At 42.9% G+C, this 15,151-nt stretch overlaps 1 protein-coding gene across 2 annotated transcripts in view; it reads right to left on the bottom strand.

Moving 5' to 3' along the window:
- Positions 1-1,390: 1,390 nt before the first annotated feature.
- The window catches only part of Cul4a (cullin 4A), a 50,189-nt gene continuing 36,428 nt past the window's right edge, over positions 1,391-15,151 (bottom strand). For both annotated transcript variants that reach the window (XM_029553711.1, XM_008848425.3), the window contains 5 exons: positions 13,108-13,221; positions 8,663-8,768; positions 7,964-8,136; positions 4,514-4,666; positions 1,391-2,908 (listed from right to left, as the gene is read on the bottom strand). In XM_029553711.1, the coding sequence (XP_029409571.1) occupies positions 2,813-2,908; positions 4,514-4,666; positions 7,964-8,136; positions 8,663-8,768; positions 13,108-13,221 (642 nt within the window). In that variant the 3' untranslated portion in view covers positions 1,391-2,812. The remainder of the gene's footprint in view (positions 2,909-4,513; positions 4,667-7,963; positions 8,137-8,662; positions 8,769-13,107; positions 13,222-15,151) is intronic.

The following is a 15,151-nucleotide window of genomic DNA, read 5'->3' as shown; positions in this document are numbered from 1 at the left end:
TTTTTTTCCATTTAGGGGCTGGAGAGATGGCTTAGTGGTTAAGAGCAATTGCTTCTCTTGCAGATGACCCAGATTCAGTTCCCAGTACTCACACGGTAGCTCACAACTATCTGTAACTCTAGTTCCAGGGGATATGAGGTCCTCTTCTGGCCTCTGCGGGCACTGCATGCATGTGGTGCACATATATACATACAAGTTAAACACTCATACATATAAATCTTTAAAAATTTACATTTTTGTGTGTGTGCATGTGTATAGGCACATGTGTGCCATGGTACACTTGTGGATGTCAGAGGAAAATCTGCAGGAGTCAGTTTTCTCTATCAGGTGGGTTCTGGGGATCCAATTCAGGTTATCAGGCTTGGGTGTTCAGTGACCTTACCCACTGAACTATCTTGCTTATCTGTGTTTTAAAACAGTGAGGGAAGATTCACTTTTTTTCTTGTTTTTGAGTGCTAGGAATGAACCAGGAGTTTTGCCAGCAAAGCCTTGGGGCAAGCACTCTACGATGAGCTACATGCTCAGTCACTATTTTTACTTTGAGACATCTCATTAAGTTGCTCGGGCTGACCTTGAACTCACTCTGTAGCCCAAGCAGACCTTGAACTTATGATGTTTCTGCCTCAGCCTCCTGAGTAGGCCCAGGCCACTAGGCCAGGCTGAGGAGTCTCATCTTTGAATACTACAGAGAAAGGGAGATTGCTACACCTTTCACTTGGAGTTCTTATGAGAACTTCACTCATCACTAGGTATTTTATCTTTTTGATGATGCTATTGAAAACATGATCTTCCATCCTTGTCTGCACTGTAGGAAGGCTACAAACACTCTTCTGCTAATTTGTATCATAGCTTTTCAATAGTGTCTTTTAGATTTTCTGGACAAACAATTATCTAAAATGCAAATACTGTCCCTTCCCAATGTTGCAGCTTTCTTGTCTAAGTGCCTTTTTGTTTTCCATTATTTCCTCTGTTGTTTTACCACATTAGCCTTTAGCTCTGACAAGGCACCGAACAATGCTGGTAAATGAGAGGCTGGACAGAAACAACTAGAATGAAAGGTTTTGACATCCTGCTTCACCAGTAGCTTGTGGCAGAGACTGGGAAGGAACAGTCACTTGAGGGTGACAGGTATTTTCCTGCCCTGATTTCTCTTTGTCTGATGTACCAGCAATTAATTATTATTATTACTTCTTGTGGTTTTTTTTTTTTTTTTTTTTTTTTGAGACGGGTTTCACTATGTAGCTCTGGTGGCCTAGAACTCACAAAGATCTGCTTGCCTCTGTCTTCCAAGTGCCGACGTTAAAGATGTGTGCCTCCAGTACTAAAACTGCTGAAAAGTTATGAGGAATGTGTAGTTTGCATACTGAAAGTTTATTAAAGTAATTTTAAGGCCAATTAAACTAGTTTTATTCAAAGTAAGTCTACATTAAATTACAATATTAACAATTTGTAGACACAATGAACTTAAAATATAAGAAGTAGAAATAGAAATCTATTTGGTCTTTCAGAGACCACATATCATAGAACTCATAAATGAAAATTTACAAATATAGAAATGATACTTAAGGAGGAAGGATTTTAATCGGGAACCCAAAGATGTCATATTTTTAACATGCATGTTTCAAAAAGGGAGAATCCTTTAATAATTTAGCATAAAATTGAGTTATATAAACTTGGTATATTCCAGAAAATATTGCTTTAAACACTTATACATGATCAAAATTCCTTTGGTAGCTTTTAATCAAAATGAAACATGCTACTTTGTAAAATATAAAGTACTTTTTGAATGTTGTTGCAAAAGTGTGTCTGTCATCACCATACCAACATCACTACAGAGCCTTGTTCTCATTGCTCAACCCCACGTGTGAATACACAGTACATCACCAGGCACCAACAAATCCTTAGCCTTTTCACAAAAATAATCGAGCTTTATACAGTGCCAGGGCGGAGATCAAAGATGGTCCCTGTGCAAGACTGTAAAACCAAACCCAACTTTATTATGGTAATCACACAAACTGCAACTGAAACAGTCAAACATCAATCACCTCAAGGCCCAAACCAGGACTGCCACACTCAAATCAGCATGGAAACCTAAACACGAAATCCCCAATCCTCTAAACACAAGCGACAAGAAGCCTGGCTGGACTGCACTGCCTGCTGATGGGACTCTGCATCTCGTGGCAGACATGAAATGATGTCCTCCTGGCACATCAGGAACCTCACTTAGAAACCTGATTTATAGAAACCAAAGTTTGGAACTCTCTGAAAACATACAAAACAGAGGCCAATGCTTAGAGAATGCAGAGCTGAGTGGCAGTTTGGACACTGACCTTTTCTTCCCAGTGCCCACCAGCCCAGGGCTCCCACTCTGAGCACTCGTCTGGGAGAGAATGCAGCATCTAGGGTATTTCCGCTGTGCCCCACAATCTCTCACATACACACACACACACACACACACACGCGCACACACACACACACACACTCCAATTAAGCCTGTGGTTTTCTGACACAGGAACAAGAACTTGTGAAGGAACTTCTCAACTAATATTGGTGTGTCCAATCTCAAAGAGAGTAACAGAAACAATTTAAATGCCTAAAAGAACTAGGGGAAAAAAGTGGAGGGAAAAAGATGTGCATTATCTAAAAGTCCTTGCGCCCTGGGAAGGATGATCCAAGAACCATCTCCTCTCCTTCGAATCCAAGTGTCCACAGTGGGGGCAGCTGTAGGACCTGGTAACAGCACAGCAGCTTTCACGCTTCGCAGGTGCATTCTAGTGTTTGTTTCACAGGGAGACGACAGTCTGCTGGCATGTCACGCCACATAGTGGTACTGATTTGGACTGTCTTTGTCTCGTTCCATATAGTCTCTGTCTATAAGTGATTCAATTCTCTTTTTCAAATCTCCAGGCTAGGGGGGAAAAAAAGCCAACTTCTAATTATAGTGCACTCAACTTACAAACATAAAAATATGTGACATCTTGTAACTATCTAAATACACAAATCTGCAATAGACATATTTATATATAAATCTCTGATAATTACAAAATGATCATGGTGGCATCATCTCCTGAACAAGTGTTTGTACCGAGATGGCTCATCATACATGAGGCATCTACATGGTATAACCACAAATTCTGAGTGTTCTTCTGCTAAAAGTTATTACAAAAGTATTTTTGTTGTCATCATACTAACAACATGATGGAGCTTTGCTCTCATTACTCAACCCCACAATGTGGATACAAATCAGGTAACCAGGCACAAACAAACCCTTTAATTTAGGCTTTGTACATAGTACCATGGGAAGACAATGAGCCCTGGCCCTGTGCATGACTAGAAACACAGCTGAGTTCACAGCCTTAGACTATGACTGTCCATCCTTCTACTGCATTAGGCAGCCAATCAGCACTGATGAACAAAGGCCCTCTGCTGAGAGGTGGTTTCATTTTCCAATCAGCAAACCTTCCTAGTCAGTGACAGGCCATATATTTTTATAAGACTTGGCTGAAAATGCAATTATTTATAAAAGCAGGCCAGCGAGGCTTTGCCCAGATGAACATTACACTCTTTAATTGCTGGGTCTCTTCATTTGCAAAGGCATAAACAAATGCATTGGTTTGTGGGTGGGGGGTAGGTGGGGGTGGGGGACTCATAGGCAGCATTGCTTGAGCTGTGCACACATCACCAAGGAGGGCACTGGCTCCACCTGTCCTTGAGATACTTTAGTCCTTCTCAGTGTAATTCCCTGGTAAAGAGGCTCAACCCAGGCATCTTGGAATCAGGGATTTCCAGCTGTTGAAAGGTCAGAGGTCCTGACCTTTCGATACATTTGAGACTGTATCTTATCATGTATTTTTCCTTTTTCTTTAAAAAAAATATTCATTATTTTTATTTTTTTGTGTATGAGTGCATTGCCTGCATATATGTAAGTGCATCCATGTTGTACAATGCCTGTGGTGGTCAAAAGAGGGCTTTGGATCCCCTGGAAGTGGAACTACAGACAATTGTTAGCTGCCATGTAAGTGCTGGGATTTGAACCTAGAGCCTCTGCAAGAGGAGCCAGTGCTCATAAGCACCGAGCCATCTCCCCAGTCCCTACCATATGTTTTCTCACTGCTTCCCTATCTTATTATCCTGCACTCAACATGTTGCAGAATTGCAGAGCTTAGTTCTACAGCAAGAAACAGAGGGACAAGCCTGAGGCTGACCTACCTACCAGCAGTGCTGTCATTAGGGTCTGTGGGGTGGCCTTAAGTGCCACAGTTAGAGAAAAACATGTGTCCTGACTTCTTTGTGGCCCTCTGTTCTCTGAAATACAAGTGTGACTTGTGCTTTGGGGAGCTGTGACTCTGGTTTCTGTGATGGTGATAGAGAGTATCTGTAGTATGCTGCTGTCTCTGCTCACAAAATTATACCCGAGGTCCCCTAAGGTCAGTCAATGCTAGGATACCCAGAGTCCAACACACTCTATGACTGAGCAAAACACCCAATATCCAACTGTCCTGACAGCACTTACCTTCACTGGAAATTTCAGCTGATTGTACAATTCAGAAACAAGAAGATTATGACCAAGAGTCTTCCTCATCTTCATTATTCTGACTATAGCAGCATCAATCTGGTACTGTCTATCCTGGAACACTCTCTCTGTGGTGCTAACTTGTTCCTCAACCTGTATACAAAAAAGAAAGACAAAAGATGTGTAAAGATGCTTCAGTATTGCTTTGTGTTGATGAGAAACTTGGTTTTGATGCAGACTAAGGCCAGGCTTTGGACAAGTTCTTTGTTACATTTTTATTTGTTCTACGAAAGCTCAGCTTCGCACAAGTGCAAAACTCTAAAACTAAAATTTGGAAATATAATTTTATAAAAGTTGTATTTTCCTGCCAGGCATGGTGGCGCACGCCACCCATCACTTGGGAGACACTTGGGAGGCAGAGGCAGGCGGATCTTTGTGAGTTTGAGGCCAGCCTGGTCTACATAGTGAGTTCCAGGACAGCTGGGGCTACAGGAGACCCTTTCTCAAAAAGACAAAAAAAAAAGTTGTATTTTCCTTAAAAGAATGCTGACACTGGAAAGTTGTCTAGCAGCAGAGAACTTTAAAGAAGTATCTCAAACTTTCTTTGCCTAACCTCGTACGTGCTGGGAATATAGGCAGGAGTCACCATGCCTGCCAGTATGTTTATGGGAGAACTAAAGCATGTGAAATTATTCTGAAGTTCAATAGGAGAACTAAGTTATAGGAATGGGTACATTAAAAAAAACTGACACTGGGGGCTGGAGACCTGGCTTAGCAGTTAAGAGGACTGGCTGCTCTTGTAGAGGTTCTACTCTGAAATTACACTTCTGGGTTTTGCACTCTAACCTCAAAATTCCTAGCAGTAAAATGCTATACGCATTTGCACTAAGTCCTTAGCTGACAGGCTAAATTGTCTACTAAGGATATTCCTGGGGCTGGAGAGGTGGCTCAGGAAATAAGAGCACTTGCTGTTCTTCTAGAGGACCTGGGTTTGACTTCCAGCGCCCACATAGTGGCTCTGTTGTCCTCTTCTGGCTTCCTTGGGCACTATACACACATATCAATAAACATACTGGCAATCAAAACACTTGTACAATTAAAAATAAATCATTTAAAAAAAAATTATTACTTCAAAGGAGTTGAAAATATGCCACAGAGAAACGTGCTACACCTTAATTCCTGATTGCCAAGACACGGAAGTAGCCAGGACATCTTTCAGTGGGTGGTGTAAATTGTCAGACAGTGTCATTCAAGGATAAGAAGGAATGAGCATCAGGGCACGAGGAGACATGGAAGAACCTTAAACTTAGCAGTGTTGCTGAGTGAAAGAAAGTTCTGCTGTACGATCTTACTGTGCGACAGTCTGGAGAAAGCAAAGCAATGGAAAGGTCACTGCTGGCTGGGATTCAGAAGTTGTGGTCAGAATTGATTGGGCTGAGGCCTCTGAGGTTAGTGAAACCACTCTGTGATGCTGTGTTGGAGGACGGGTCATCGCACATCCAAACCCACTGAGTGTATACCACCAGCAGCAAACTTGCCCAAAACTATGGACTCTGGTAGGCATGATTCATCAGTGCAGGTCTGCTGCTTTGTTTGGGGAGGCTGGTAGGAGCATAAAGGAGGTCTCTATACTTGTTTCTCAATATTGCTATGCATTTAAACCACTTGAAGACAGTTTAAAAAAAAACAACAACATACGCACAGACCCAAGTGTGGTGGCACATGTCTTTAATCCCAGTACTCAGGAAGCAGAGGCAGGCAGATTTGAGTTTGAAGTCGGCCTGGTCTACATAGCAAGTTCCAGACTAGCTGGGCTACATTGAGACCCTACCTCAAAAAGACCAAAACGGGCTGGAGAGATGGCTCAGTGGTTAAGAGCACTGACTGCTCTTGTAGAGGACCGGGTTCGATTCCCAGCACCCACATGGCGGCTACGAACAGTCCTTAACTCCAGTTCCAGAGGAATCCGAAGCCTTCTTCTGACCTCCGCAGCATTGCATGACACAGGTGCACTCACATACATGCAGGCAATAAGCTCATACACATAAAAATAATAAATAAAATATTAAAAAAAGGACCAAAACAACAACAAAAAAGCCCAAAATATTCACACATACAAAATAAAAATAAATTCAACAACAATAAAAAAATATAAACTGCCAGTTTCTCCACATTCATTCCTATACTGGAGACTGTAAAACTTAAAAAAGTTATCACACTGTTATTTTGTATATTTGTTGTGTGTGAACACAAGTGCCATGGTATGCATATGGAGGTCAGAGGACAACTTTTGGAAGTTGGTTCTCTCCTTCTACCATATGGGTTCCAGGGATTGAACTCAGGTCATCAGGCTTGGTGCTATGTTCCTTTATCTGCTGAGCCATTTTGTCAGCCCTATAAAACTTAGTATTTCACAAATTGACATGATATATCGAGTATTATTATTATTATTACTATTTGTGGTACTGGAGATTGAAGCAGGGCCTGGCATATACTAGGTAAGCCCTCAATCATTGAGCCACATCCCCAGCCTAGATTACCATTCTTTTTTTTTTGGTCTTTTTGAGACAGGGTTTCCTTGTAGCCGCAGCTGGCCTGGATTCCCTAAGGAGACCAGGCTGGCCTCAAACTCAGAGATCCACCTGCCTCTGCCTCTGCCTCCCAAGTGCTGGGATTAAAGGCGTGTGCCACCATGCCCAGCTTAGATTACCATTCCAATTCAAAGAATTATTGATAAGAGTGAACATTTTTACATTGTATTTATTGAGTAATCTGAACATATTTTCTGTCTAGCACATTGAAGGCCTCAGGGTGACACAATCATTGTCTGTGCGGGAGGGAAAATCTGTGGCATCATTACCCAATGTAATTAAAGTTGTCCTGCCACCTCTTTACTTCATAAGAACCCTCTCCATACAGCCACCTATGCTAGGCATTTACAGGGATGAGGAGGCTATCAGGACCTGTGTGTGTTGGCTTCAGGGTATATAGGATGCAGCATCAGAAGGCCAACAGCTGTGGTCTTAATCCTGTCTAGATTTAAAAACTGAGGGTCTGCTCCTTGCTGTAGTTGCTGAAGGTTCTGCATGCAAACTCTACCTCAAGGCCTACCTAGGATTAGATGAAATGAAGTGTATTGGGCAAAGTGCATGCCAGGCAAAGTAGAGAATGGGTACTGGTTCTGGGAAGTCCACTTGCTTCCTGTGCTATCAGATTTGATACAGGAAGATAGGACTGTGCATACCAGTTGTGAACAGGAATAGCTATTAAACAGATCTCCTTTGATTTTTCACACCTACTGAGAATTTAAACTAATGAAAGATACTGTTCTAACACTGTACATTTACCTTAGATTCAGAAATATGTTCTGGCCTCTAAAAGTGACATTATTAGAAAAGCTAAGGATTGTTTGCTGAGCCCCCATAAGTAAAAAGAGAAGCTGGGACGTACGGTTTCCTTCATCTGGATTTGATTGATCTTTATTCTGAACAACTTGTGTTTGAATTCTCCATTGAAAATGAACTTGTCTCCATCTTCTACCTCTTTTCCTTTGGGACTTTTAATCAAAACCCTTGCTTTACCACAGGCCAGGGATTGCAGTGTTCTTCTCAGCTCACTGTCCTCTGAGGGAAGCAAAGGAGGCAGAGGTTGTCATGAAATGAAACATGTTAAGAGCTCAACAATAGAAGAAACCATGCCATTACATGTGACTAGCAAGCTGGGAATAGTGGTGCATGCCTTTGATCCAAGCACTTGGGAGGCAGAGGCAGGTGGCTCTCTGAGATATAAAGGCCAGCCTGGTCTACATAGCAAGTTCCAGGTCAGCTGGGGCTACAGGGAGACCCTATCTCAAAAAAATTAACACCCCAAAAAAAACAAACACGTGACTGGCAGATATTGAGTCTATACTTGCTCTGAATTTTTTTTTTTTTTTCCAGTTCTGGGGAAGGAACCCAGGGTCTTGTGCATACCAGGCAAGCATTTTCTTTTTGACCCCCAAGCCTATACATTCTTAAATGAGCACATGCTTTAAAATGATCATGAGGGCCAAACATGGTGGTTCAAGCCTTTAATCCCAGCACTTGGGGTGGGGGTGGGGCAGGGGTGGGGAAGAAATACTTCCAGCACAGCCAGGGGGAGTCTTCCTACCTATGCCTGTGGCCATTTTTATTTCTTCAAAGCTGAATCCATCCCCCTCGTTGAACATGAGCAGCACCAACGTCTGGAAGAGGGACACCTGGAACTCTTTCTTCCCCTTCAAGAAAATGGAGTCATCATTGGAGCTGTACTGAACACTCTTCACAAATCACAATAAGCTGCTTTATATGCAAATATTTTCTGAGGGATTCAGAACTTACCAACAGCCACTAAGTAAGAAGAAATTATGCTACTGATTATAAAAGAATGATTATTAGGCACTACACTAAAAAATTCTTGACTTGGACCTGGTGGCACATGCCTATAAGCCCAGCAGGGGGGAGGCTGAGTTGGGAGGAGTCTGAACATGAGGCCAGCTCAGGCTGATGCATATCCACGGCTCTTTGCATTCTAGCCTTAATCACTAGTTACTAAGCCTATTTATTTGTTTGTTGCTGTGATTTTTTTGGGGGGGTCTTTTTGAGACAGGGTCTCCCCGTAGCCCCAGCTGTCCTGGAACTCACTATGTAGACCAGGCTGGCCTTGAACTCACAGAGATCCACCTGCCTCTGCTTCCCAAGTGCTGGGATTAAAGGCGTGTGCCACTATGCCCAGCAATTTTGTTTGAGACAAGGTCTCCCTGTAGCCCCAGATGGCCTTGAACTCATAGAGATTCACCTGCCTCTGCCTCCCAAGTGCTGGGATAAAAGGCATGTGCTCTCAGACCTGGCTGTTGTGACGCTTTTAAAACAGTGTCTTGCTATGTATCTCAGGGTGGTCTTGAACTTGCAATCCTCTTGTCTCTTAAGATGCTAGGCTCACAGGCATGTACCATCACGCATAGCTTACTGAGGTTCTGGGTGGTGATGGGAATCCCTGAGACCTAGGAGGAGCTTGGAGAAGGTGACAGCATGGGTAGGGAAGGGAAGGCCTATAGAATGCTTCCCAACATCTTATTCAAAGGGAGAATAATAACTTAAAGTACTCAATCAGCACTATCTCCTCTGTTCAGTTTCTTTGCGGAAGGCAAATCTGGTCTTGTGTGTTTTATGATTCTTTTTTTAAAAAATATTTTACTTATTATTTTAATTTTATGTATATGACTGTATTGCCTGCATGTGTGTTAGTGCACCCATGTTGTGCAATGCCTGCAGAAGACAGAAGAGGCTGTTGGATTCCCTGGGACTGGAGTTTTGGACATTTGTTAGCTGCCATGTGGGTGCTGGGATTCGAACCCGGGTCTTCTGCAAGAACAACTAGTGTTCTTAACCAGTGAACCATCTCTCCAGCCCTCCATGATTCTTTTTCTATGTGAAAAAGAATGTCTGGGTACATATACCAGGCAGTACCCATGAAATCTAACAGTTCTGTATGGAAAGGACAAGAGACAGAAGAGGCAGTGGCAGTGTTAGGTGCCTCCTTTGGGACTCAGCCCTGACTCTCATAAGCAGAGCTGCAGGGGCTGTGTGCTGTCTAGAAGTGGGCTTCCAACTCAAACCAGAGGGCAATGAAAGATATAGGTGGCAGAAGTTAACTGTGCTAACATTCTGCAGAAGAATGTATGTGATATACAGATCCTATACAATGTATGAGTAAGTGACTTTCAATAGCTATGTGTGCTGGATAGCTTTAGTGTCAACTTGACACACCTGGGTTTGAGGGAGCCTCATTTGGGGAACTGCCTCCATTGCACTGGCCTGTGGCCATGTCTGTGGGGGCATCTTCTTGATTATTGAGAGATATGGGTGGGCCCAGCCCACTGTGGGTGGTGCCTCCCCTGGGCAGGTGGGTCTATGTTGTATAAGAAAGCAGGTTGAGTGTGGGCCAGAGGAGCAAGCCAGTAAACAGTATTCCTTCATTATCTGAGCTTCAGCTCCTGCCTCCAGGTTCCTGCCCTGGGTTCCTACCTTGGGCTCCCTGATGAACTGTGGCCCGGGAGTTAAGACAAATAAACCCTTTCCTCCCCATGTTGGTAGTGGACAGAGTGTTGTGTCACAGCAGTGGAAAATCAAACTAGAACACTATGCAATAGGAACTTTGATTATTCTTAATGTACATAAATGTTATTTGCAGTCTGAAATTAGGGGCAAACATGAGATGTTTCTCCTACCACTGCTTTGTGACATGCTTCTTGCATCCCATACCTACTCCTTTCTTAAATGACAGCCTGTAACAGCTCTACAGTAAGCATTCTTGTTCATTGATCTGTGAAAATATCTCATAGTGATTCCTATCTCTAAAGTGACTAAGAAAAGTGTGCTGAAATATTAAAAGATCCTCTCTGGTGTTCTTGGTACATGACAAAACTTGTTCATCAGCTTGGCATCTTACAACAGAAAGAAGGTAAAACAACCAACTTAAAAAAATGGGCTGGAGAAATAGCTCAGTGATTAAGAAGAGCACTTGCTGTTCTTAGAGGATCTGAGTTTGAGTCCCAGCACCCATGTTGGATGGCTCACAATCTCCTGTAACTTCAGCTCCAGGGTATCTGCCCTCTTCTGGCATCTATGGGCACCTGCACAAACATACTCATACATGCAACATACAGATATAAACATATGTATAAAAAAATAAAACAGATTCCTAGGACTGAACTAAGGCTGCAAAGCAGATGATCTGGGGTTTTAAGCCATGTAGCCAAACTGCTTTCCTGCCGTGCTCCAGGACAGCACACAGCTCTAACTCCCCTCGGGAGCTGCACTTGCAGCTCCTTTCTAGCACTCATCAATTTCTTGGCCAAAAGCCACACCTCACTATATTTTAATGATTTAATTAATTTTTAAATTTTATGTGTATGAATGTTTTACCTGCATGTTTCTAAGTGAACCCCTGTTGTGCAACATCTGTGGAGGTCAAAAGAAAGCCTTGGATCCACTGGAACTGGAGTCCCTGCAGGACTGGTGTTAGTTACCATGTGGGTGCTGGGAGTCAAACTGAGACCCCCTGGAAGAGCAGTAAATGCTGAACTGTTGAGCCATCTTTCTAACTGTACCTCATGGTATTTTAATCGCAACTTTTTCTTTTAGCAGAGATGTGGCGCAAATTTTCACCATGATAGTTTTTAATTTTGCTTTTATAGTTACCTTTTCACACCATCTGCTCTTTTTTCAAGTAGGTAAATGACTGTGTGTGTGTATGGTGTATCTGTGTGTGCAGACATACGTGTACAAGTATACGTGCATGGAGGCCAGAGAAAGATGTCAAGTGCCCTCCTCTACTGCTCTTTGCCTTTTCCCTCGAGATAGGGCCTCTAATTAAATCTGGATCTCACCATTTCTAACTCAGGCTGATGACCAACAAGTCCTAGTGATCTTCCTCTTCTCCATACCCCTAGTGCTAAAGCTATGGTGCAGCCAATGTGGCTTTTAAAATAATTTTTAATATTTGTGTGTGTGTATACACATAGGTGTGTAAGTTCCATGGCATGCATGTAGAGGTCAGAGGACAACTTGCAGGAGCTGGTTCTCTGCTTCTACCATGCGAGTCCTGTGGATCAAACTCAGGTTGTTAGGCTTGATGGCAGGCTGTATACCAGCTAAGCTATCTTGTTGGTTCCCACACCCAGTTTTTTAATTGGGCGCTGAGGATCTGAACTCAGGTCCTCATGTTTGTTGGGCAGCAAGTGCTCTTATCCAATGATTCATCTCTCCAGCCTTGATAATAGATTTTTTATAGATTGTTATTTTTGTTATGTAGAGTGACTAACCTTTATCTTATTTATTTTTAAAAAATATTTTATTATTTTGGACTGGAGAGATGGCTCAGCAGTTAAGAGCACTGACTGCTCTTGCAGATGGCCCAGGTTCAATTCCCAGCAACCACATGGCGACTACGAACCATCCTTAACTACAGTTCCAGGGGAATTCAAAGCCCTCTTCTGACCTACAAGGCATTGCACGACACTGGTGCACTCACATACATGCAGGTGATGCACTCATACACATAAAAAATAAATATTAAAAAAATTTTATTATTTTATGTGTATGAGTGTACTGCCTATGTGTGTAAGTGCAGTCATGTTGTGCAATGCCTGCGGAGGTCAGAAGAAGGTGTCGGATTCCTTGGAACTGTAATTACGGATGGTTGTTAGCCTCCATGTGGGTGCTGGGAATTGAACCTGGGTCCTCTGCAAGAGCAGTCAGTGCTCTTAACTGTTGAGCCATCTCTCCAGGCCCCCTTTATCTTATTTTTATTGATCTGGAAAAGTTCATGCTGAATCATTCTGAAAAATTCTTGCCTTTCTTTGATATGAAAATTCATTGACATTATTATTTTGGTCTTTTTGAGACAGGGTCTCCCTGTAGCCTCAGCTGTCCTTGAACTCACAGAGATTTGCCTGCCTCTGCCTCCCTAGTGCTGGGACTAAAGGCATGTGCCACCACACCTGGCTTCACTGACATTTTAAAAATTCTAACATACTGATAAGAAGAAATGAGAGCTCTAGACAAAGAACTGACCTCCTTAAACTCTGCCTTCAACACAGCATGTCCCAAAGTGGTCTGCCACTGGAGCTTCCGGCCACTGTGCTTGCCCAGGTAGAAGGTCTTGAACACTTCCTGAAGTCTGACCATCTGCCAAACCAGAAGACACATGAGACATACTGAGCACACCCTACAGCCATGCTGCACTTTATAGAGCCTGCACAGGCTTGCACAACTGAACTGAAAATGTAGCTCCATGTTTTGGACAGTTATTTTTCTGGATTCTACTACCCGTGAAAACGCCCATGATCCTTAGACCCTGGACTTTCCTATCCTACCTGGCTCTTGTTTGGACTGGTCCTCAGATAAGAATGTGTCTTACAGGCTCCACCCACCCTTTCTGGTCACCTCCAGTGGCACAAATGGCCTATTGCTGAGGCCGCTCTGGATGGCCTATAGTCAGCTGCCCCTGCTTAAGCTTTGCTTTCTCTCTCTGCCTCTCACCTATGCAGTGCTATAAGGACAAGTCTTCTTACCACACTCTAGCCAGGGCTGGTGTTGCACACGGTCATAGTCTGTATCTGAAATGTCCTCTGATGGTTCATGTGCTAAAGGCTTGGATGCCAGTATATAGGGTTTGGAAATCGATTGGATCATTCATGATGGCTCTGACTTCATCAATGACTTAATCCTTCAATAAGTTAGTAATCTGACAGCATTGGGAGGTTCTGGAAACTCAGAAGTGGGGCTTATTTGGAGGAAGTACGTCACTGGGAGGTGTGCCTTTAAAAGTACTTCCTAACCTTGGTCTCTTTCTGGACCCATGAGGTAAGCAGACTTATCACTGCATGCTTACATTGCTGTGATGCTCTGCCTTACCTCAGAGCAATGGATATAGTTGACTGTGGACTGAAATCTCTGAAACCATGAACCAAAATGAATCTTCACTCCTTTCTCTCTGGTACTGTCACAGCGACAAAAAGCTGACCAACACAGAAACTCCCCAGGTACATGCACAGAGAGCACTGAAGGACTTCAGAGGTCATCAAGGGAGTTAAGAGTGGGTTAGCACTCACCAGCAGAGTGGGTCTGTTATAAAACCCAGCTTGGCTGTCTCTCCTGAGTCCCCCTCTACTTATTGCTATGTACCATCTCAGCCAGAAAGTCCTTACCACAAGCAGCCTCTTAATCTTGGCCTTTCCAGCCTCTAGAACTAAATTATCCAGTCTTGGGAATTCTGTTGCAGCAATAGAAAGCAGACTAACACAGGTATTATCAAGTAAGTAAAATGACAACTCAAGAGAGAACACATTTACAAACCATGTTATCTGACAAAGGTCAAGTAGCGAGAATATATAAACGCTATTCACAATTTGGTAACAAAAGACAACTCAAAAAAGGACCTGAATAGTTATTTCTCTAAAGATATAGAAATGGCCAACAATCACAAGAAAAGAGCTTAGCATCACTATGAGCAGAGAAATGCAAACTGTATCCAGGTGAGACACCACCTCATACCCATTGGGCAAAAGGATGGAATAAAAACTGATGAGGGGGAAGCTGCCTCTCTCACTCCTCAGTTAAATGAAACATGGAGCAATCAGAACGGGCAGTTCTGTTCCTAGCTATATACCCAGAAGTGACCACAGGTGTTCACGTAAAAATCTGTACACACATCTTCAGAGATATATTATTAATGATAGCCCAAAGGCAGAAAGAACCCCAAAACCCATCATTCAGTGAATGGCTAAGCAATCTATCTATATAAGGAAGCACGAGGAACCTAGGAACTGGAAGCTAACACTGAGGCACACATCCTGTATAATAGACACCAATGTGTACATCATGTATGAGCCCAATAATATGAGACACTGAGGGTAGGCAATTCTACATAGGATGCAGAAAATCGCTCTAGGCCAAGGGGAGGGGATGGGGAATGGCCACCACCTAAGAGGTACAGGGTTTCCATCTGCTTACTTAATGCACCAAACTAAGATGGAAAATTTTATATGAAAGTGTTTATTTATTTATTTATTTTTGCCATAGTTGAAGCAATTACAGCATGGTAAGGCTCCAACAT

Source organism: Nannospalax galili, unplaced genomic scaffold (genome assembly GCF_000622305.1).
Source record: "Nannospalax galili isolate Female #2095 unplaced genomic scaffold, S.galili_v1.0 scaffold744, whole genome shotgun sequence".
NCBI classification, from domain to species: Eukaryota; Metazoa; Chordata; class Mammalia; order Rodentia; family Spalacidae; genus Nannospalax; species Nannospalax galili.
Note: the sequence above shows the minus strand (reverse complement) of the source record. Positions and strands in the feature narration are given on the sequence as shown.